Source organism: Malaclemys terrapin, chromosome 12 (assembly GCF_027887155.1).
Source record: "Malaclemys terrapin pileata isolate rMalTer1 chromosome 12, rMalTer1.hap1, whole genome shotgun sequence".
In the NCBI taxonomy this organism is placed as follows: domain Eukaryota; kingdom Metazoa; phylum Chordata; order Testudines; family Emydidae; genus Malaclemys; species Malaclemys terrapin.
In genome coordinates, this window is record NC_071516.1 from 38,554,732 (window position 1) to 38,578,589 (window position 23,858).

General features: G+C 53.6%; 2 protein-coding genes and 1 long non-coding RNA gene across 4 annotated transcripts; 2 read left to right on the plus strand and 1 right to left on the minus strand.

The window, feature by feature from the left end:
* Positions 1–1,124: 1,124 nt before the first annotated feature.
* LOC128846897 (ribonuclease-like) lies at positions 1,125–5,978 on the plus strand. The gene is made up of 2 exons (XM_054046165.1): positions 1,125–1,208; positions 5,029–5,978. The coding sequence occupies exon 2, from the start codon at positions 5,031–5,033 to the stop codon at positions 5,478–5,480; it is 450 nt and encodes a 149-aa protein (XP_053902140.1). The 5' UTR covers positions 1,125–1,208; positions 5,029–5,030; the 3' UTR covers positions 5,481–5,978.
* Positions 5,979–9,830: 3,852 nt separating this feature from the next.
* On the plus strand, positions 9,831–15,441 carry LOC128846910 (ribonuclease-like). Its single transcript, XM_054046181.1, has 3 exons — positions 9,831–9,928; positions 10,702–11,160; positions 15,307–15,441. The coding sequence occupies exons 2-3, from the start codon at positions 10,726–10,728 to the stop codon at positions 15,364–15,366; spliced, it is 495 nt and encodes a 164-aa protein (XP_053902156.1). The 5' UTR covers positions 9,831–9,928; positions 10,702–10,725; the 3' UTR covers positions 15,367–15,441.
* A 689-nt stretch (positions 15,442–16,130) lies between these two features.
* Positions 16,131–22,445, minus strand: LOC128846733 (uncharacterized). 2 transcript variants are annotated; one of them, XR_008446809.1, is made up of 3 exons: positions 21,801–22,445; positions 18,113–18,339; positions 16,131–16,729 (listed from the first exon to the last, which is right to left on the minus strand). It is a non-coding gene; the product is annotated as an uncharacterized LOC128846733 (long non-coding RNA). The 2 variants fall into 2 exon arrangements; XR_008446808.1 differs by having other exon boundaries at positions 16,131–18,339.
* Positions 22,446–23,858: the final 1,413 nt, after the last annotated feature.

Here is a 23,858-nt window from a genome sequence, read left to right on the forward strand (position 1 = left end):
AGAGGGTAAGGGGTGAGGAAGGGGTGACTACACTGTTTAATGGGCACTAGGGGCAGCAGAGGGTGGGGGTGGGAAGGAGCAATTATACTGTATAATGGGCACTAGAGGCAGCAGAGGGTGAGAGATGGGAAGGGGCAGCTATACTGTATAATGGGCACTAGGGGCAGCAGAGGGTGGGGGTGGGAAGGGGCGGCTATACTGTATAATGGGCACTAGGGGCAGCAGAGGGTGGGGGTGGGAAGGAGCAATTATACTGTATAATGGGCACTAGAGGCAGCAGAGGGTGAGAGATGGGAAGGGGCGGCTATCCTGTGAGTGACGACACCCCATGGCGATAATCGGGCCTGGAGCAATAGCTCTGAGATGTGCAAACGGCTCCATTCTGCTCAGTGGTTGTTCCCATTCCCCACCCCCAGTGGCACTGCTGCAGGTCCTGTTCCATGCACCGATGACGACTGTTCTCAGCTCCTTCCCCCGCTCTCAGCCTTGTGTGCCTGGTACCACTCCCTGCATGCCCTTTCTTAGCGCACATCAAGCATCGGCGCATCCTCACGTGCTGAGTCAAATGACCCCAAATTTGGATCAGTAACCCTAAGGGGTGCACTTTGGCAGAGGGTGAGAGGGGATGCAGTAGGGGGCATTCCACCTTTGGAATCAGAGCTGACCCAAATGCCCCAGCATGGTGCTGGGGGCAGAAAGCAGGATGGGTGACTCAGGTGTCCTCTTCTGTGCCGCTGTGTGTGCATTTTTCTACCAAGCACCCAGCCACTCCTGCTCATTAACTCTCCCCTGGCAATGTTGGTTAATTCTGCTGCCCGGGTTGAATCCCAGAATTGGGGAAATCTGCCTCCCGTGGTGCCATGCGGATGTGACATCCTGACTCGGCACCAAGACACCACCCAGTGCTAGTCACCGGCCCTCCCCCTGCACCCCGGAGGGTGCTGGGAAGGGGACTCCAGTGCATAACGAGGGGCAGGTCATTGTGATAAGTGCGAGCAGAGTATGTCCCAACCACCCTGCCAGGGCAAAGCTTCCCCTTTCGATGGGGCGTCGCCGCTCCTTGTGGGGCTGGATTATGAAATACTTAACGTCAGATATTTCTCTGCCACCAGTTCCCTCTTCTATTGACTCCCATGCAGCCAGGGGGAGGCCAGCTCTGCAGACAGCTGGATCAATTCTCTGGGGGAAACAGAGGCACCAGGACGAGGGTGAGTGGGAGAGCACAGGAGAAGGGGACTGGTATAATCCAGGCAGGGTTGTTCAGCAGTTTAGCTGGTAGGAAATGCACCAAAGAGGAGTTCAGACAAGGCTCTTCTCTCCCCTAGGCTCCAAAGCTTTGTACAAAGAAGATGGGTGTCACTTTACAGGGGGGGAAACTGAGGCAAACAAAACTGAAGCCGCCTACAAGAGGTCAGTGGTAGAGCCAGGACTAGAATCTAGGGCTTGTGAATCCCAGCCATGCCCCCCACCCTCGCCCACCCCATCCCTTGTTCAAGGCTACTTGGCTCTTAGATGGTGCCCACTAGCTGCAAAGACCTGAAAGCTGGAGTGTTTAGAGCTGTGATGATTCTCTCGTGGGCACTCCAGCATCACAGACCTGCTCCAAAGGCCTCAGGGGAAAGTCTCAATTGCTATTGAAGTCTCCTGATGCAAATGTGTGGTTGTTTTGCTGGGGGTGTGGGCTCTGGGGTGGGGCCAGGGATGAGGAGTTTAGGGTGCAGGCTGCCTCAGGGCTGGAGTCAGAGGACTCCTCCCAGCCCTCTCCCTGCTAGCAGCAGCTCCAGGGCCAGGGCCGAGGCGCCTCTCCTCCCCAGCGGCAGGAGCTCCGGGTCCGGGGGAGAGGCCCGCGGCAGCCCTGTGCGCCCCAACTTGCTCCGCTCCCCTCCCAAGTCCCCGCCCACCTCCGACCTCTCTCCTCTCCAAGCCCCTGTAGCTATCCGCCTGTGCGGCCCTAGGCCGTACAGCTTAGAGGGAACTTAGCTGGAGGGTTCCAGCTGAAGTGAAGCCGGGACCCAGGGGCCGAGCCCTATCGCTTTGCAGTGTAGACACAGCCCCGTTTGCAGGGCCGGCTTTAAGCCGATTCAGCCGATTCGGCTGAATTGGGCCCTGCGCCAAGAGGGCCCTGTGCTGCAGCTCTCCACCCCGCCCCCAGCTCACTTCCCCCTCCTCCTCTCCCCTGAACGCTCCGCCCCCTCCCCTGCTTCCCGCGATTCGTGGGAAGTCTGAAAAGAAGCAGGGGTGGGCCGGTGTATCAGCACACAAGGTAAGCTGGGGTGGCGGGGGCGCGAGAAGGGCTCAGGGAGGCGCGGCCCATTCCCGCAAGCCCCAGCGGCTCTGGCCCGGCTTGGCTCCAGCCCGGCCCCCGCGGCGCAGCCCGGCTCAGCCCCCACGGCGCGGCCCGGGTCTGGCCCAGCCCGGTCCCTGCGGCGCGGCCCGGGTCAGCTCCGGCCCGGTCCCCGCGGCTCGGGTCGGCTCCGGCCCGGCGCGGCCCCCCCGGCGCGGCCCCCGCGGCGCGTAGGGTGACCAGACATCCCGATTTTATCGGGATTGTCCCGATATTTCCTTGTTTGTCCCGCGTCCCGACAGACATGCGGTCGGGACACTGGACAAACAAGGAAATGCGCCAGAGCCTGGAGCCCGGAAGTGCTCGCACCCCCGCCCCGCCCCGACTCCACCCCCTCCTCCCCCGATTGGCTCCCTCCCCGAATCCCCGCCTCTTCCCCGGGCTCACCATTCCTCCTCCCTCCGCAAGCGCTGGAGGGAGGCCCGGGAGACTCAGAGGAAGCGCGGGGCCGGGGTGAGTGAGAGTCCGGCCTGGCCCTGAGCAGGCAGGACTCAGTTGGGTGGTAGGGAGAGGAGGGGGGCGGCCCGCGGGGCCAGGCGGCGGCTGTTCTCCCCGCCCGGGCAGCAGGACTCGGGAGCAGCCACTGCTGCAGCTCCCACTGCTGCGGGGAAGGAAGCGGCCATGGCGCTCGGCTGCGGCGCCCCCGAACCCCCCGAGCCGGGGCCTGCTGCGGGGACCCAGCAGCGCGCACGCTGAGCCCAGCCCCTGGCCAGTCGCGTCTGGGCTGCTGCCCAGCTGGTGCTATCCCGCGGCGGCCCCGGGGCGGAGGCATCGGCAGCCCAGCCCCGTTCGTTCCCCTGCGGGACCCGAGCGGGACGGGGGGGCTGGGGCCTGCTGCCCCCGCTCCAGGGCCGCCGCGGGATAGCACCAGCTGGGCAGCAGCCCAGACGCGACTGGCCAGGGGCTGGGCACAGCGTGTGCGCTGCTGGGTCGCCGCAACAGGCCCCGGCTCGGGGGGTTCGGGGGCACCAGAGCCGCAGCCGCCGAGCGCCATGGCCGCTAACTCCCCCGCAGCAGTGGGAGCTGCAGCAGCGGCTGCTCCCGAGTCCCGCTGCCCGGGGGTGAGAACAACAGCCGCCGCCTGGCCCCGCGGGCCGCCCCCCTCCTCTCCCTACCACCCAACTGAGTCCTGCCTGCAAGGGACCAGGCCGGACTCTCACTACCCCGGCCCCGCGCTTCCCCTGAGTCTCCCGGGACTCCCTCCAGCGCTTGCGGAGGAAGGGTTGTTTTTTTTTTTTTGGCCCCGCCCCCCCGCCACGCCCCCTCTCCTCGCGTCACCCTCCCCTCTCCCCCTGCGTCCCGATATTTGACTTGGGTGATCTGCTCACCCTAGCGGCGCGGCTCGGGTCGTCCCCCCCGGCGCGGCCCCCGCGGCGCAGCGCGGCGCGGCTCGTGTCCGTCCCCCCCAGCGCGGCCCCCGCGGCTCGGGTCGTGTGTGTGTCCCCCCCGGCGCGACCTGGGTCGTGTTCCCCCCCCCGGCGCGGCCCCCGCGGCGGGGCGCAGTTCGTGTGTCCCCCCCCAGCGCGGCCCCCGCGGCGCGGCTCGTGTCCTTCCCCCCCCCCGGCACGGCCCCTGCAGCACGGCTCGTGTCTCCCCCCCCAGTGCGGCCCCCGCGGCGCGGCTCGAGTCGTGTCTCGGCCCCCGCGGCGCGGCTCAAGTCATGTGTGTCCCCCCCCCGGCGCGGCTCCGGGTCGGACCCAAGCCCGACAACCCCGGCCGGAGCCCGGCTCGATTCCTGGGGGCGGGGCTTGGAGCAAGCCCCACCCCCAGGAATCGGGCCCCGCTCTTGCTAAAGCCAGCCCTGCCCGCTTGACTCCAGTCCTGGGAGTCAGACGGAAGTATCCCACAATTCCATGGGACAACTTCCTTAGTCCTCTCTCGGCCACTGCTCAGGTCAGCATGGGCCCGTTCTCTTCTGACCACGTGCACTATCAGAGAGCTGCCTGGATTGGCAGCGGAGAGCGAACCCAGCAAGCCTTTTGCAAAGCCAGCTGCTTCCTGCTCATGGGCTGGGTGGGCAGGAAAGTTTTCCCGTGGGCCCTAGGGCTAGAGTGGCCATATTGTGGGACGCTAGGGGGTCTGCAGGCTGCAGTTGGACACCAGATCCCCAGGTTTCAGCCTGGGTTAGAAAAGCCCTTCGGTTAAAATACCACATAGACGCCCAAGCTCAGGGTTCCCAACACGGCTCGCTGAGTGGAGTCCCACTAACCCTGGGCTTACACTGCAGTGTAGATGTACCCTTAGGAGCAGGGGAAGTTTGGCAGCACAATCACTGGGATTGGCAAGCATTCAAAGTGCTCTAAACTCCACCTGCCTGGGCAGAGCGCCTGGACGTTTGGTGTGGCACATCAGTGTCTGGGGCATTGCCAGGGTCACTCGGGCAAGGGGATCCCTTACAAAACTCTCTGCTTTACATGAACGACTAGCAGACCAGCTCGAAAATGGGGCAAAGAGAAACTCGGGGGAGGGGGGAAAAGCTAGGGTGATGCCACTACCATGAGGCTATTTAAATACTGTATGCTATGGGACAGAGCGACACTGGCACCCTCTAGTGGCCACAGCCTTCAGCGAGGACGAGCCCTGAAATCACTGCAGCAGGGGTGAGTTGCCCACAGGGGGTCCGTGCTGTGCTGGTCTCATGTTCCCATCTCACACCCACCTCCCCCTTTCTTCCCTCCTGCCAGCAATGAAGACAAGGATGGGTCCAGGCCTCCTGCTGCTGATTTTTCTCTTGCCGGCCTGCCTGGCTGCGGCCAGGAGAGAGACGCAGTACGAGAAGTTCCAACGGCAGCATGTTGACACCTCCGGGAGCTGGGAGCCCGACCCCAACCGCTACTGCAATCTCATGATGCCACGGAGGAACATTACAGTGTTCAACTGCAAAGATCTCAACAGCTTCGTCCACGGGGCGCTGGCGATGATAACTGCTGTCTGCGGCTCAGGGGGAACACAGCATCATGGGAACTTTTACTACAGCATCTCTCCCTTCCAGGTCACGGACTGCCAGACAACGGGAGCATCCCGCTGGCCCCACTGCGTTTACAGGGGAGATGTCCGCAGTAAGAGAATTTGTGTCGCCTGCAAAAATGGGCAGCCTGTGCACTACGCCCGGCCGTCAGTGTGCAGCGGCCCGTGAGCCGTGGGGCGGACATGGAGCCCTGCAGCTCCCCTGGGCTTTGGCAATGCTGGGAGCCCTGCGCACCCGTAGCTGCCGGACGCCGTCACCACCCTCCTCCCCAACAGAGTATTTCGGCACCTGATTGGGGACAGCAACAAAGGCTGTTATTCCTTTTTCTCTGGCAAATTATAACTGCCCCCTCCCCAGCCTGCCCCTGCTGCTGCCCCCTAGTGCCCATATACAATATAGCTGCCCCTTCCCCGCCCCCACCCTCTGCTGCCCCTAGTGCCCATCGTACAGTATAGCTGCCCCTTCCCCACCCCCACCCTCTGCTGCCCCCTAGTTCCCATAATACAGTACAGCCGCCCCTTCCCTGCCCCCACCCTCTGCTCCCCTAGTATGGGCACCTTTTCCTCATCCTTTATCCATGGAGGGGGAGGCGGAGAGGGGTCAAACTGCAGAGGAGATGTTACCAGGCTGAGCGCTGGATACTGTTTTCTCTTGCTTCTTCCTGCAGTAAAATACTTTTTGCAAGTGCAGAATGGCTGAGGGTGTGTTTGTGGGGGATTTGCTATAGGCAAGACAGCACTCTCTGTTTCCAGTGCTTCAGTAGCAGCAGACAAACATGACTGTCTTGCTCAAAAGGGGTGGGGGATGGGACATGGGGCCTTTCTCCTCTAGGGGGCACCAGCTGCCATCCGGCCCCAGGGCAGGTACTGGCTGGCTCAGGGGGCGGGGAATGGGATATGGGGCCTTTCTTCATGGGAGGCTGGTTTCAAACAATTTTCCTTTCCCATGCGACGCCAGTGGGAGACAGCACGTGGGGAAAGCTGGGTGTGAAAATCTCCCGACATGGTGCAAATCCCCTTGGGTTTGATGTTTCACATAAAATATGCCGATACACAGGGACAAACCAAAGCAGCGGTGCCCAGGCAGGGCTGCAGCATGTGGAGACACCCTCAGCCCTGGGAGAGGGTCGTCAAAGCTGGGAAATTCATGGCAAACGGCCCATGAAAGATGTGAACACCTGACCCCGCACCTCACAAGCCCAGGGCAGGAACCCCTGGGCTACAGGATTAAGTGTGTTGTTTTTCTTCATTAAACCCCCATTTCCTCCCCCCGCCTTTGCATCTACTCCACCTTCCCACTCGGGTTCTGGTTGGCTCCTGGCTGGGCCTGGTGGGGCTGCTCCAGATGGAGAGCTCTGAAAATAGGATCCTGTAGCAGCCAGCCCCCCGACACACACACTAGCCTCCTAGTCCAGATGTGTCAATTCCCAGATGGGTTTGGGGAGCATGAGCCAAGGAATTCATGGCCCAGGCCCCAAAGCATGGGGCTCCTGGCAGGATTTTAGCTCACATCAGTGGAGGTCACCGCTAGGCCAGCCAGACCCTGGAAAGTGCTACCAAGTCCCCCCCAAATGAGGTATCTCTCTCGTTCCTCTCTTAGGGGAGCTGGCGCCTGGGCAGAAAGACTTCTGGTGGTCCCTCCCGTCCGATGACAGGCACAATTGGGCTCTGTCGGATGCGGGTTAATTTTCTCCCATGACATTAAACAATCAGAGGTCATGGCTGCTTCTAACCAGGATTTGAACCCACGACCACACACGTGGTAAACAACGTGCACAGCCCAGGACATGGGAGCTCCCAGTGCTCGGCTTGATGGCTCTGTCCCAACCCGCTCGTGGCCTCTCCTGGTGCCAGAGGTGTTTCCTGTACCAAGCAGCCACAACCTTGCAATGGAGATACACCGATGGTCTTTGTTCCCAGCTGCATGACTTTACGTTTAGCCAGATCCAAACATACATTGCTTGCTTAGGCCCAGTTTACCAACAGATCCACATCATCCTCTAGCAGTGACCACCCTCCCTTTCGTTAGTTACCATCCCCCGTCTTTGCTGCAAACTTGATCTGTTTTTTCCAGTATGTTGATACAAATGGTCAATAGCCCAGGAGATCCACCTGGTCCATAGGAGGCCCAACCTGGCAAGAGCTGAGGGCCCAAACCCTGACACGGTCCCGGGGGAGAGGAGGAAAAGTGTGGCCCCTGGATCTGGGCATCAACACCCGCCACAACGGGAGCCCCGATCAGGTCGGGGTCTGGGCAGCAACCAGCACAACGGGGGCCCTGATCTTGGTTGGAGTCTGTGCAGCTGTGACCCTTAGCACCCCCACATGCCGCCTGGCAGAAGTCCCTCTGTTCTGTAACTCCTCTGAGGCCCAGCACACTCACTGCCCCTAACAGAGGGCTATCACAGTATTTCTCTGCAAGGCGTAACAAAGGAAAGCTGATGACACACTGCTCGGTAACACCATGGCCTGACGTAGGCATGGACGGAGCACAGAGTTATGTGTTTGTGCCACACAGATGGTCCTCACACGTGTTTCGAGGACAGACTTGATCTACGAGTTTGTCCTGACACAGGAATGTGGCTTTACCGCTCTGCCTGAGGCCAGAGACTTGGGAGTTACATGTGTCTGAGTCAACAGGAAAAGCCAGCTGAGAGCCGGGTGAGGGAGCCAGGAGTGTGTCGGCTGATTAGAGAATTGTCAGCGGGGCAGAGACCTTTATCTAGGGGTGCCTGTCTAACAGCAACTGGACTATAAGGTGCAGGGGAGACATCTCCTTTGTGCCCATCACTCCAAGGGGCTGTTTTTGTCCATACGGTGGATCCCCTGCCATGCGGGAGGGTGATGCTGAAAAGTTGCTTTGGGTCAGTGTGACCTGCCAGGGGAGGGGCAATCTGGAGAGCTGAAGACTCGTTTCCCTTTTTACCTGCCTCTGCCTGGGACGCTCGCAGGCTGCAGGGAGCAGGCGCTTTGCGTCTATGCATTAGGCAGTCCTGAGCCAAAGTTTCAAGTTCAGGAGCCTGCCTGCAGTGCCATAGCCGTCCACTGGTCCCCCTGCATTGATTAACTCTTCCCAGCCCCGGTTTTCCCCAGATGGTGCATTCTGCACCGTACGGCCCTCTTCTGAGCAGCTCAGATATTGAAGATCCATTCCCCCCCCCCCCCCGCTTACCCAGGGAGGGTCAAACCAAGTCTGTTATTTTAACTGGAATTATCAAATGATTCACATTAAACACAGCACTGGATGGGTTCAGATTAAAAATAAAGCAAGTTGATTTACAGACTCAGTGAGAGCTTTCAAGTGAGTTCGAGCATCGGGCATGAAAGTCAGGAAAGACAAGAGAAATGAAGATAAAACACTTCTCCGCAGCAAAAACTTAACAAGCTAGATTTGGTTGAAGGGAAAATCTTTCCCACATGGTCCCAGCAACCTGGCAAACCATATCTCAGGTCAGGATCAATCCCCAAAGCCAAAAAGCTGGTCCCTTTGGCTTCTTAGGGGATTGAGAGATGATCTGGGGTGTTTTTGCCCCTCACTTTAATAGTCCAGTCACCCTCTGAAATGCAGTTTCTGGAGTGTTACCCCTAGTAAAGGTCATTCCCGCGGTGAGGACAGAGACATGGGGTCTCATGGTGACAGAGCCCCTGTTCCTTGGCAAAGACAGGCTGTTTGACTAGTGAGGGCCTCTCAACTTTGCTTACTCCTGACCAGCGTCATGGGTTTGTGCTTTGTCTTTGTGAACCCAGTTCAGCCTGCCCCCAGACTCGCCCGGCAAACACGTTGCAGTCATACTTTCAGCTCATGTTCATAACTCTGGCTATGCATTTCGTGCACACATTCCACATGAATATTACCCATCAGGCTGTCATTACTCTTTAAATGCTACCTCGCATGGCATCCTTTGCATGGAGATTATGACAATAAGTGCAGGGTGTGAACATGGGGACTCAGGGTCACACTGAGGCTCTTAGCTACAGGTTGTCGCCGACTGAAAGCAGATTGAGTCACTAGGAAGTGAGGTTATACTTGTGGTTTATCTGTGACCATTTTCTGTCTCTATTCTCTCTGCTTTGTGGCACTTGAAGCTCTGTTCTTTAGTCCTAAACGTACCCTTGTTTTGTTAGAAATTCATCTCACTGCCCCTAACTGTCACAGTATTTCTCTGCAAGGCGCAGCAAAGGAAAACTGGTGACACACTGCTCAGTAACACCATGGCCTGACGTAGGCACAGAAGGTGCATAACGAGGTATGTGCCACACAGATAGTCCTCACGTGTTTCAGGGACAGACTTGATCTACAAGTTCGTCCTCATCACAGGAATGTGGCTTTACTACTCTGACTAAGGCCGGAGACTTAGGAAGTTACATGCGTCTGAGTCAACAGGAAAAGCCAGCTGACAGCCGGGTGAGGGAGGCAGGAGTGTGTCGGCTGATTGGAGAACAGTCAGCGGGGCAGAGACCTTTACCTGGCCTGTCTAAGGTCAGTTGGACTATAAGGAGAAGGGGAGAGATTGCCTTTCTGGCCACCACGTCGGGACATAGCAGCTGGGTCTCTCTGTAGCTTTGCACAGCGGATCTCTAGCCACATGGGAGAGGGACACCAAGAAGTCACATTAGGTAAGACAGGGAGCTTCGCTGTGGATTGTGGCCGGCTGAGGGCAGGTTGAGTCACTGGGGACGGAGGTTGTATGTGTGTTTTCTTTGTGACCATTTTAGCCTCTGGTCTCTCTGCTTCATGGCGCAGAAAGCTCTTTTCTTTAGTCAGGACTGGACCCTGGTTGGTTATAAATCCATCTCAGTGCTGTGATATTGAAGGGAGGGGTGGTACCCAGCAGGGCCACCAGCATGGCCATGTCCTGGCTCTTTGGAGATGCTGGCTTGGATAATTTCTCTGCCTGTCTGGGCTGCCTGCTGCAGGGAGACGCTTCTGAAGAGCTGGGGAACTGGAGAGCCCCAAGGGCTACCTGCAAGGCAAGGCCAGGGTGTGCCAGGACCAGAGGAGTGTGCCAGGCCAGCTGGCTGATGGGAGAGGCAAGGAGCAGACTCATTTTAGCAGCTGCAAATCTCTCTCGCTTTGAGGCAGGGCGGTGATAGGGTGACTTACAGCTTCAGACACCTGAAGAAACATCACAGTAGCACCCAGCACAACAGGGCCCTTGTCTCAGTTGGGATCTGGGTAGCACCTGGCACAATGGGAGCCCTGATCTCTGGTTCTGGGCAGCGCATGGCACAACGGGGCCCTGATCTCAGTCGGGGTCTGTGCAGCACCTGGCACAACGGGGACCCTGATCTTGGTCAGGGTCTGGACAGTGCCCAGGAGGTTCCATGGAGGAGGCAGATCCCCACCCCACTCTGTCTCCATCCATCTCCCCCCTCTCTCCCCACTGCAGGTTGATCCAGGGACAGACTTGGCCATGGCCCTGAGGGGAGCCCGCCCCGCACTCCTGCTGCCCCTCGTCCTGCTGGTCACTGGTCTGGCCTTGGCCCGAGGGGAGTCGCGCTATGAGAAGTTCCTGAGGCAGCATGTGGACGCCTCTGATCCCAGCCCGCCAGACGCCCGGAGCTACTGCAACCTCCTGATGCGGCGCCGGGACATGGCCACTGCCCACAAGTGCAAACACCTCAACACCTTCATCCACAGCAGTGCCAACCAGATCGAGCCCGTCTGCGGGGACGGGGGGGAGCCAGCCGGAGGAGACCTGCGCCTCAGCGAAGACTCCTTCCCCCTCACTGTCTGTGAGCTCCAGGGAGGGTCTGATCCCCCCGACTGTGACTACAGCGGGTCCAGTAGCACCAGCAGGATCGTCATCGCCTGCGTCGATGGGGAACCAGTCCACTTCGAGACACAGGTTGAGAGCCAGGCAGGGGAGGGGGATGAGCCATGATCCCTCTAAGGGACACTGAGTCCTCCCACCAAGTCCTGCATCCAAACCCAGACCTTACCAGGATCAACCCCCGAATCCTCCTTAGATCCATCCTCCGACCCTCCTCAGATCCAACCTCTGACCCTCCTCAGATCCCCTCCCAAATCCTCCTTTGATCCAACCTCCGACCCTCCTCAGATCCACTCCAAAATCCTCCTCAGATCCAACCTCCGACCTTCGTTAGATCAAACCCCGAATCCTCCTTAGATCCATCCTCCGACCCTCCTCAGATCCACTCCAAAATCCTCCTCAGATCCAACCTCTGACCCTCCTCAGATCCACTCCAAAATCCTCCTCAGATCCAACCTCCGACCTCCTTTAGATCAAACCCCAAATCCTCCTTCGATCCAACCTCCGACCCTCCTCAGATCCCCTCCCAAATCCTCCTCAGATCCCCTCCCAAATCCTCCTTCGATCCAATCTCTGACCCTACTCAGATCAACCCCCGAATCCTCAGATCCAACCTCTAACCTATCTCAGATCAATCCCGAATCCTCCTTCGATCCAATCTCGGACCTTCCTTAGGCGCCAGCTCTCTGGGCAGGCCTGTCGCTTTGTTCTGTGTTTGTGCAGTGCCAGGCACACTACAACTGCAATATTGATAATAAACCACGCGCAAGGAGTTTTATGGACAGTCCTTCCATATTAGGGTTTGACTCCGGTTTTGTCATTAGCCCAGACCAATGGCTCAGGTAGGGGTGGGGGTTTCCAAATGGGACCTGAATGAGTCCCATTAACTTTCCAGAAGAGCTCCTATTAACTTTCCAGAAGAGCTGTCTCTTTCCAGTCTCTGGTCTGAATGAGAATTAGATGTGGAAAATTCTCAGCGACAGCCAAGCAGCCACATACATGCTCAGGCTCAAGCCACATCCATGCTCATGCTCAGGCTTACTCTTCAGAAGCACCAAACAGCCAGAACTTCTGCTGACCCAACAGGAACTTATGGAGCCCAGCAGCTCTAGAAAATGATGCTCAGGAAGATTTCTCACCAGGCTTCCTCCAGGATTTGAACCCAGGAGTCCCAATATACCAGCAAACCCACAAGAACTGAAACTTTAGGAAATGGTCCTAAGCCCTGAATTTTCTGTCCCAGTCTCCCTAGTTCCAGTTTCTTGGCCCCACCTCCATTAGCCAAACAGTACCATTGCTTGAATAAAGTCATTATTCATTACAGACCCCCTTGAAGACCTAATCAGAAATCAGCCCGAATGGTGCTTGATCTGCAAGGAGGCCATGTCTCTTCCGGCTCTGCCACGGTGATTATAATTCCGAGCCCCCTGAGATGTGGCCATGAGGGTTTTGGGTGAACACCCCCCTGAACTCCCCCATCCTCCTCCCCCAGTGGTCAATGAGTTACATCAGTGTTGCCAATTTAATGGTTATACAATCCCCACCCCATACATTTGAACACCCCCTTGTATTACAATCCCTGGGGAAAACACTGCTTTGGGCTGAATCCTGATTCTAAGAGGTGAAAACTCAATGCACAGAGTTTAGCTAAAGTTTGTGGACAGGAGACTACGGTTAATTGCTGCTAGTAGGTGTCATTCAGCCATGCCTAGAGCATAGTAGGTGCTTAACAACTCAGGTGTGGAGCTTCACAGCCAGCTGACAGTCCTTTGGTATGTCTACACTAATCCCGGGCACTGATTCAGGTTTGCGCCCCCCTTCTGTCCACACACAAATCAGCTGACATGACCAGGCAACGACTTTCAGCCTTCACAGGGAAAAAACAATGCTCCTTAGCCAAGAGCAAGCCTGGGCGTTCCCCTCTCAGGACGACAGCTGAGCTGCACTGCAGGCAGGGTAGGGAAGATGAGGCGAGACAAGCTGGGCCGGGGAACAAGAGGGCGAGGTCTGAACTGATCATGTGTTTTGTCAAAGCCTCTTTTTAAGAAACCCAAAAAGGGGACAGGTGGGCAGCGTGTTTCACCCTGCTCATTATTGTGTCCCCGAATTAGTCACACCAATTTTGTCTATTCATTTCTAGTTCCACATGCCATCTCTGTGCACCCCCTTGTGGTCGGTTAACGCCTTGACCTGTTTTTCATGGCAGTTGTAATGTCTCACACACTTTCCCATACTCTTTACATTTGAGCTCCCAACAGGGGAACGCTTTGTAGGTCCCATGGTCACAACAGAGGTCAAAGCTCTGGCACCTCTGGGCCTGGCAGTTCAGACCTCTGGCACCTCTGGGCCTGGCAGTTCAGAGACCCGGCACCTCTGGGCCTGGCACATTGTTTATAAAAGTAAAAAAATTGTTCGCGCCCCAGCACTTCTTTCATTACAAATTAAGCACTGGTGAAATCCCTCCCAAGAAGGGTACGTGGCAGCACACAACCAGCTGCAGAGGTGAACTGGTCTCTGGTTGATGGCCCAGCAGTTAGCTTCTAGCTCTGGGCATGAGATGTTATGGATTCAAATCCTGCAAGACTGAGATTTGACATGCTGGTTTGATGTCCTCTTGTTCTTGTGTTAAAAATGGAAGGTCCCAATCGATCTCCTCTAGGCTGTCATTCATGTCACATCCCTTTCAATTGTCTTGCTTTACAGTCCCAGCTTTTTTAATCCTATTCCTAGAGACATCTCTGCAGCCCTGTTGCCTTCTCTCTGCGCCCTCTCTGGTAGTAGGTAGAGATTATTCCTTAGTGACAAATAACACTGTCACTTTTTTAATGAGAATCTGGCACTAACCAGAGGGAGCGTGATCAGGGCTTTCCTGTCTCTGAGAACCAAACCTGAACCCAGGCCACTGGGCGGATCAAGGTATTTGCAGGCCAAATAGTTCACTGTGTTATTCTCAGCAGAGGATAGCCTGCCTAAACAGGTCTGCTTGCTTTCTCTTCTGAGACTAACAGAGTCTTTGCCAACAATTACGACTTACCACTCAGCATTCCTGTGTAAGCCTATTCCATCCCCAAGGTAAAAGCAGTCCAGAAAAAACATACAAGAAACAACAGAAGAACCGATACATGTGCTAATAACCTCACAGACGTCACCCCAGGTGTCTCCAACTTTTGCTCTAGTGAATCCTTCAAACGCCCACAAGGGGTCTCTTTTGTGCTGACAAGTTCAGAGCAGCCTCAGCGCAGAAGTAGCCCACTCATGAAAAGTCTACTCCATCCTTTATACGGTTCGGGAATCTTCGATCTGGAGTTTCCAGGAGCAGGTCACCAGTAGACAATGGGTCTCTCTCTCCAGGGCATAGCTTCAAAAGGCTGCGGAGAATGTGCATTTCCCTTCTCCCAGGTGCTTTCTAGGAAATCCACTTTGCACGCATTGTCCTCCGAAGCCCTTTCAAGTTCCTACTGCTATCCACAGATTGCACTAGTCAGTTGTCTGGAGGAGTTACATGCAATTCCGCCAGCAGACACGCACAATTTCATTTGCAATACTCTGGATCCCGAAGGGATTAAACTTAATTCAGTAATTGTCTTAGTCCCATAAGGTTTGGCTAGCATATTAAGAACATAAGAATGGCCATACTGGGTCAGATGAAAGGTCCATCCAGCCCAGTATCCTGTCTACCAACAGTGGCCAATGCCAGGTACCCCAGAAGGAGCGAACCTAACAGGTAATGATCAAGTGATCTCTCTCCCACCATCCATCTCCACCCTCTGACAAACAGAGGCTAGGGACACCATTCCTTACCCATCCTGACTAATAATCATTAATGGACTCAACCTCCATGAATTTATCTAGTTTTCTTTTAAACCCTGTTATAGTCCTAGCCTTCACAACCTCCTCAGGCAAGGAGTTCCACAGGTTGACTATGTGCTGTGTGAAGAAGAACTTCCTTTTATTTGTTTTAAACCTGCTGCCCATTAATTTTATTTGGTGGCCCCTAGTTCTTATATTATGGGATCAAGTCACTAACTTTTCCTTATTCACTTTCTCCACACCACTCATGATTTTATATACCTCTATCATATCCCCCCTTAGTCTCCTCTTTTCCAAGCTGAAAAGTCCTAGCCTCTTTAATCTCTCCTCATATGGGACCTGTTCCAAACCCCTAATCATTTTAGTTGCCCTTCTCTGAACCTTTTCTAATGCCAGTATATCTTTTTTTAGATGAGGAGACCACATCTGTATGCAGTATTCAAGATGTGGGCATACCAAGGATTTATATAAGGGCAATAAGATATTCTCTGTCTTATTCTCTAACCCCTTTTTAATTATTCCTGACATCCTGTTTGCTTTTTTGACTGCTGCTGCACACTGCGTGGACGTCTTCAGAGAACTATCCACGATGACTCCAAGATCTGTTTCCTGATAAGTTGTAGCTAAATTATCTTCCATCATATTGTATGTATATTTGGGGTTATTTTTTCCATGTGCATTACTTTACATTTATCCACATTAAATTTCATTTGCCATTTTGTTGCCCAATCACTTAGTTTTGTGAAATCTTTTTGAAGTTCTTCACAGTCTGCTTTGGTCTTAACTATCTTTAGCAGTTTAGTATCATCTGCAAACTTTGCCACCTCACTGTCTACCCCTTTCTCCAGATCATTTATGAATAAGCTGAATAGGATTGGTCCTAGAACTGATCCATGGGGAACACCACTAGTTACCCCTCTCCATTCTGAAAATTTACCATTGATTCCTACTGTCAAGGCTGTATCCCCACTTTGAACTTTAGGGTACAAATGTGGGGGCCTGCATGAAAACTTCTAAGCTTAACTACCAGCTTAGCTCTGGTCCGCTGCCACCATTTCCCAATGGATTCCCTCCCTGGGAAACCTTGAGAAACCTTCACCAATTCCCTAGTGAATACAGATCCAACCACCTTGGATCTAAAACAAGGAGAAATTAACCATTCCCCTCCTTCCTCCCACCAACTCCTGGTGAATCAAGATCCAAACCCCTTGGATCTTAAAACAAGGAAAAATCAATCAGGTTCTTAAAAAGAAGGCTTTTAATTAAAGAAAAAGGTAAAAATCATCTCTGTAAAATCAGTATGGAAATTAACCTTACAGGGTAATCAAACTTAAAGAACTCAGAGGACTCCCCTCTAGTCTTAGGTTCAAAGTACAGCAAACAAAGATAAACACTCTAGTAAAAGGTACATTTACAAGTTGAGAAAACAAAGGAAAACTAACACACCTTGCCTGGCTATTTACTTACAAGTTTGAAATAGGAGAGACTTGTTTAGAAAGATGTGGAGAACCTGGATTGATGTCTGGTCCCTCTCAGTCCCGAGAACGAACGCATTCCCCTCCACAAAGAACACAAACAAAAGCCTTTCCCTGCCCCAAGATTTGAAAGTATCTTGTCCCCTTATTGGTCCTTTAGGTCAGATGCCAGCCAGGTTACCTGAACTTCTTAACCCTTTACAGAGAAAAGGATTTTGGAGTCTCTGGCCAGGAGGGATTTTATAGTACTGTACACAGGACAGCTGTTACCCTTCCCTTTATAGTTATGACACGCCCCCCAAATCACAGAGAGTGTTGAACGTTCGGATCCACACTGGCTGTGATTTCTTCCTGGAGTTCTAGGAGAAAACAGAGTTAATAAGACACATGTACCTTAAGACATACTACTGATTATATAAAAACTAATAATATGTTTCATTCCAAGAACAATTGTTAACCAGTTAACTCTGGGAAACTTTCCCGGGAGAGTGCATAAGCCACTTTGTTAGAAGCTTCCGAAATGTGTTGTATTTCAAAATCAAAATCTTGGAGAGCTAAACTCCACTGAAGAAGTTTTTTGTTATTTCCCTTGGCGGTATGAAGCCACTGTAGCGCAGCATGGTCTGTTTGTAGTTGGAAACGCCGTCCCCAAACATATGGGCGTAGCTTTTCCAGCGCGTACACAATGGCATAGCATTCCTTTTCGCTGATTGACCAATGGCTTTCCCTCTCAGACAGTTTCTTACTGAGAAACACGACAGGATGGAATTCTTGATCCGGTCCTTCCTGCATTAAAACTGCTCCCACGCCTTGCTCGGACGCATCTGTGGTTACTTGGAACGGTTTGTCAAAGTCTGGGGCCCTTAGCACAGGGTCAGACATGAGTGTCACCTTAAGCTGGTTAAAGGCCTTTTGACACTCATCAGTCCATTGAACTGCATTTGGCTAGCTCTTTCTGGTTAGGTCTGTCAGCGGGGTGGTGATTTGGCTGTAGTGGGGTACAAATCGCCTATAATATCCAGCCAAGCCTAAGAAGGATTGGACCTGTTTCTTAGACTTTGGAACCGGCCACTTTTGGATAGCATCCACTTTGGCTTATAGGGGATTTATAGTTCCTCGACCCACCTGGTGCCCCAGGTAAGTCACTCTGTTTTGGCCTATTTGACACTTTTTAGCCTTAACAGTTAGTCCTGCCTGCCGGATGCGCTCGAAGACTTTTTCCAGGTGCTCCATGTGCTCTGCCCATGAATCAGAAAAAATGGCCACATCATCGAGGTAGGCAACTGCAGATTCTCCCAATCCCGCTAGGAGACCATCTACAAGTCTTTGGAAGGTGGCGGGTGCATTTCGCAACCCGAAAGGGAGTACATTGAATTCATACACCCCTGCCTGGGTGACGAAGGCTGACCTTTCCTTAGCGGGTTCATCTAGGGGTACTTGCCAGTACCCCTTGGTTAAGTCTAAAGTAGAGATGAATTGGGCATGTCCCAATTTCTCCAATAGCTCATCTGTGTGTGGCATTGGATAGTTGTCAGGACGAGTTACAGCATTTAGCTTACGGTAGTCCACGCAAAAGAGTATTTCCCCATCTGGTTTGGGAACTAGAACCACTGGAGATGCCCATGCACTATTAGAGGGGCGGATTATACCCATCTGTAGTATGTCCTGGATCTCCCTTTGTATAGCAGTTTTGGCATGAGGTGACTCCCGGTAGGGTGGGGTTCTAATAGGGTGAGCATTACCTGTGTCAATGGAGTGGTATGCCCGTTCGGTCCATCCTGGAGTGGCTGAGAAAATTGGTGCAAAGCTTGTGCACAGCTCCTTGATCTGCTGTCACTGCAGACGTCCAAGGGTCGTGGAGAGGTTCACCTCTTCCACGCCACCATCCTTTTTTCCTTCATAGTAGACACCTTCAGGCCACTCCGCGTCATCTGTTTCCTGGGCTGTAAACTGGCAAACGTTTAATTCTCTGGAATAAAAGGGCTTAAGAGAATTAACATGGTATACCTTAGGCTTTATGTTGGAGGTGGGGGAGGCTATGAGATAGTTAACAGCTCCTAGGCGCTCCTGGACCATGAATGGTCCTTCCCACGATGCTTCCATTTTATGGGCTTTTAAGAGCATGACTTGGTCTCCTTCTTTGAAGGACAGTTCTCTGGAATGTTTATCATACCAGGCCTTTTGCTCTTCCTGAGCATCCTTTAGGTTTTCTTTAGCAAGGGCTAACGAGTGTCGGAGGGTGCTTTGTAGGTTGCTTACAAAGTCTAGAATGTTAGTTCCTGAAGAAGGCGTAAACCCCTCCCATTGCTGCTTCACCAACTGTAATGGCCCCTTAACCTCGCGGCCATACACAAGTTCAAATGGTGAAAACCTTAAACTGGGATGTGGTACAGCCCTGTAGGCAAAAAGCAACTGCTGCAACACTAGGTCCCAATCATTGGAGTGTTCATTTACAAATTTACGTATCATGGCCCCCAAAGTTCCATTAAACCTCTCCACCAGGCCATTGGTTTCATGGTGGTAAGGGGTGGCAACCAAGTGATTCACCCCATGAGCTTCCCACAGGTTTTCCATGGTCCCTGCCAGGAAATTAGTTCCCGAATCTGTAAGGATGTCGGAGGGCCAACCTACCCTGGCAAAAATGTCTGTTAATGCCTGGCACACACTTTTAGCCCTGGTGTTGCTTAAGGGTACTGCTTCCGGCCATCGGGTAGCAAAATCCATGAAAGTCAGTACATACTGCTTTCCTCTGGATGTCTTCTTTGGGAAAGGACCCAGAATATCCACAGCTACTCGCTGAAATGGTACCTCAATTATGGGTAGTGGCTGGAGAGGGGCTTTAACCTGGTCTTGGGGCTTTCCCACTCGTTGGCACACCTCACAAGACTGGACATAATTAGCAACGTCCTTGCCCATTCCCTCCCAGTGGAAGGACTTCCCCAACCGGTCTTTGGTTCTGTTCACCCCAGAATGGCCACTGGGATGATCATGGGCTAAGCTCAAGAGCTTTACCCGATACTTAGTGGGAACTACCAACTGTCTTTGAGGATGCCAATCTTCCTGGTGCCCACCAGAAAGAGTCTCCTTGTATAAAAGTCCTTGTTCTACAACAAACCAGGATCGGTTAGAAGAGCTGAGAGGCAGTGGGGTGCTCCGCGCCGCCGCCCAAGCTTTCTGAAGGCTGTCATCTGCTTCTTGCTCAGCCTGGAACTGTTCCCTTGAACACAAACAAAAGCCTTTCCCCCCTCCCCCCCCAAGATTTGAAAGTATCTTGTCCCCTTATTGGTCCTTTAGGTCAGATGCCAGCCAGGTTACCTGAGCTTCTTAACCCTTTACAGGGAAAAGGATTTTGGAGTCTCTGTCTAGGAGGGATTTTATAGTACTGTACACAGGACAGCTGTTACCCTTCCCTTTATAGTTATGACACCTACCCTTTGTTCCCTGTCTTTTAACCAGTTCTCAATCCATGAAAGGATCTTCCTTCTTATCCCATGACAACTTAATTTACATAAGAGCCTTTAGTGAGAGACCTTGTCAAAGGCTTTCTGGAAATCTCAGTACACTATGTCCACTGGATCCCCTTGTCCACATGTTTGTTGACCCCTTCAGAGAACTCTAATAGATTAGTAAGACGTGATTTCCCTTTACAGAAACCAAGTTGACTTTTTCCCAACAATTTATGTTCTTCTATGTGTCTGACAATTTTATTCTTTACTATTGTTTCAACTAATTTGTCCGGTACTGACGTTAGACTTACTGGTCTGTAATTGCCGGGATCACCTATACAGCCCTGTAATATAAGGTAACTAAAGGAGTGATACGTCTGTTGATTACACAAAAGTAACCGTCCTAACTAACACTGAGTATCAATTTTAGCCCAGTATCAAAGGTTAATATATGATAAAATTATTAACTAGGGTAAAGAAACAAATCACACAGCCAGTGTAAGGCAGGAGGTCGCCCCACGGACAGGAGGATGTAGTTCAATTAGCCACGTGTGAAATAATCTTGCTTTGAAGAATGACTGGAAAGAAGCCAGCCCTGGACAGAGGCAGGGAAACTTTCCACTGCCTGAGTACAGCTCAAGCACCATCCTGACAGAGCTGAGCAGGACTTGTGGGTAACTAGAGACAGGAATATGCCCTTTGACAGTCTGGGGCTGAGGTGTCAGCCTGAATAACATCCAGTGGCTGGGAGTTCCGTGGGCTGATGCCAACAGCAAAGACACCCATGAGAGGTGGAGCCTGCAGGGTGGATGCAGCTATTAAAGATGCCAAGGTGCCTGAGGGCCAAGTGAGCCATCCTGGCTCAGCAAAGGTGTCATGGGGGGTTAGCATGTGGCTTGTTGGTCTTGCGGTATGAGTCTCACTTTTGGCACAAGAAGTCCTGGGTTCAGATCCTGGATGAGCCCAGCTGTTGGGGTTTTACAAATGGCCTTTGAAAGTAACCGGAGGGAGGGAGAGAGACAGTGGGTGGACACAGTTCCGAAGGTGGAGAAAAGAGAATGATGGGGGCCCAGAACTGAGGTCTGTTGCAGAGGCTATGGATTGGTTAGAAGGCCCTACTCTCTTGGTGACTACAAAGGGTGCCTAACTCCCTTATGCTCTTTTGAAAACAGGTGTGAGTGTCTAGCTCTCTCCATCATCCCCTTCATATCTGAGTGTAAAGTGGCTGTAAGTGGCCACGATGGGTAGGTTTGAACTGACATCCCCAAAGAGACAGGAGCCCCAAGCCAGCATCTCAGCCCCCTCCTGGCCCCTAGGCAGCGCCTGCTCCTGATGGAATGTTTACATTGCAGATTTAGCTACACGAATTTATAGATTCAAAATCCTGAGTGGCATAAATTTGCTCCCAGCATTCAGGGCCCCCTTGCTTGGTCCACTTTGCCTTCTCTAGGCAGTCGTTCCTTTCTAGCCTCTGTCACATCCCCTCCCATTCATCTCATTTTACAGCCACAGTGGGGAGAGAAGCCTCTCCTCCAGCCCCAACCCAGCCCAGCTGCTGTGGCAAAAAGAGGCACCTCCTCACCCTAGCCCAGGTGCTGCTACTGGGAAAGAGAGCTGGGGGGAGCCCTGGGCAGCCTGAACCCCAAAGCCCACACCCCCAGCTGGATCCCTCACCCCCCGGCACCCAACCCTCTGCCCCAAGCCCCCTCCCACACTCCGCACCCTTCAATCCCACCCCCGCCACACATCACTTCCATATTTGTACACATAAGAAAATTCATTCCGCACATGGAAAAATTAGAGGGAACACTGGACACGACGTGTGAATCTCCTCCCAGACTCTTCTTTAGATAAACCCAAGCAAATTGCCCCCTTGTTTTCCAGCTGAATTTCTGTGTCTGGAGGTTGCTAGCCCTCTCTCCACATCGGTCCAGAAGGTGAAAGGTTTTAATAGAGAGTGGAATTACCCATTGGCACGACTTACCAAGGGTCATGGTGGATTTTCTGGGGCACACGACAGGCAGGTTCACCAGAGGGTCGCATTCTCCGTAGCGTGTGTTGGCCGAGCTCCTTGCATCTCTGCATTCCCCACCCAGGACTTTCTTTTCCCCCATCCCCTGTATTTCAGGAACTCCCCACTACTCCCTGCAATCTCTTCCCTGCCTCCTCGGTTCTCCTGGGCCGAGATCAGGGGAGAGAAAATCCAAAGCTGGGACATGGGCATTCGTCAGCATCAGAGGCCGTCCCAGGGAGGGGATTCTCCTTTCTGCCCCCTCCGCTCGTTAGCATTGTTATGAATCATTGCTGTAGCACCTTGGTGCCCAAGTGGGGGCCCAGGACCCCATCACGCCAGCTGCTGTACAAACACAGATCAGAAAAGTGGGTCCCTGCCCCACGGAGCTTGCAATGGAAGCATAAGGGAAGAGCTGACAGGTGGAAACAGATGGGGCAGGACAAGGGAACCCCCAGCAATGTTTGTACCCGTGACGGGCGCTGACCTCAGCAGTTGAACCTCTGTGCTGATTTTTGGGGTCCTCCGGCAAAGGTGAGTTGTGAGGTGGTATCTGAAGGAGGGTGAAGAGGTGGTTTTTTGCTGTGCCCAGGGAGCGCGGCCCCAGTGGGAGGGAGGAAGCAGGAAGGGGCCTGTTTGAAAAGGGGACCAGCAGAGGAAGGTGGGCAGTGATTGGGAGTGAGAGGAGATAGGTCGGTCCGGAAGGACCTTGGAGGTGGATCCAGGCAGCTGATGGCTGATACGCCCCTGACAAACCCATGGGATTGGCTGTTGGCATAAATGAAAACTCGTTAATTAAAACGGTACGGGAGGAACAGGAAGGAACGGAAATAGGTGCTGGGAAGCGTGCACAGGAAAGCGATGGACTAAGGTAACTGACGGAGCGCTCCAATCTGATCACACACAAGTCACCGTGCGAACAGAGGGTACTAAGTCCAGCCCAGGCTCAAAGGCCGGTGGGTGATAAAATGATTAACTGAGGCTGAGGGTACAAATCCCACAGCCGTTGGGAGTCCGCAGGTCACCCAGCGACAGGGGAACATGGTGCAATTCAGCATTTATGGAATGATCTCGCTTGGAAGAATGATTGGCAAGAAGCCAGCCCTGGATGGAGACAGGGAAACCCGCCACAGCCTTAGTACAGCTGACACACCATCCCGAGCAGAGCCCTGTGGGTAACTAGAGACAAGAACAAGCCCTTTGATGGCCTGAGGCTGAAGTGTCAGCCCGAGTAACATCCAGTGGCTGGGCGTTCCGTGGGCGAATGCTAACCCTGGAGACTCCCATGAGGCGCGGAGCCTGCAGGGCAAAGGGAGGCAGCTATTAAAGAAGCAGAGATGCTGGAGCGCAGAGTGACACATCCCAGCTCAGAGAGTGCAGCACAGCAAGCACTCCTGTCTGGCTCATTGGTCTAGGGGTATGATTCCCACTTTGGGGGCGAGAGGTCCTGCGTTCAAATCCTGGATGAGCCCAGTACTTGGCCTTTTGCAAATGACCTTTAGAAAGCGGCTTGAGCTGGGCTGAGGGGCAGCCAGGGGTGGGTGGGTGCAGTTGTGAAGGTGGGCTAATGAGATGGAGAGGGACCCGTAACTGAATGGTGCTGGGGAGGCTGTGGATGGGTTAGAAAGCCCTGCTGTGTTGGTGACTATATTGGGTGCCTAACTCCCTTAGGCTCCTTTGACAATGACTATGAACATTGACATCCATCCTCTGTACACACTAGTCTGTGAAATCCCTCTGGAGCTCTGGGGATCTCCAGACCAGCAGTTCCCTGCTTTCACCGTGTTATCCTCAGCACAACACAGTCTGCCTGAGCAGGCCCATGTCATGTGCCCTCCCTGCAGAGGCCTGGTCGGCACCAGAAAATTGTTTAACTACGTCGCGCAGGGGTGTGAAAGTTCCACACCTCTGAGCAGCGTCGTTAAGCCGATCCATGTGCCTGTAGAGACAGCATTGGGTCATCACAGCTGTGCAGCTGCAACACTGCAGTGTAGACGCACCTCAACCTAGCAGCCGCTTCTTGGAGATGTG

Coding starts and splice junctions, on each gene's coding strand:
- LOC128846897 (XM_054046165.1), top strand. CDS start 5,031: ATGAAGACAAGGATGGGTCCAGGCCTCCTGCTGCTGATTTTTCTCTTG.
- LOC128846910 (XM_054046181.1), top strand. CDS start 10,726: ATGGCCCTGAGGGGAGCCCGCCCCGCACTCCTGCTGCCCCTCGTCCTG. Junction 11,161..15,306: donor CAGTCCACTTCGAGACACAG/GTTGAGAGCCAG, acceptor ATCTTTTTTTAG/ATGAGGAGACCACATCTGTA.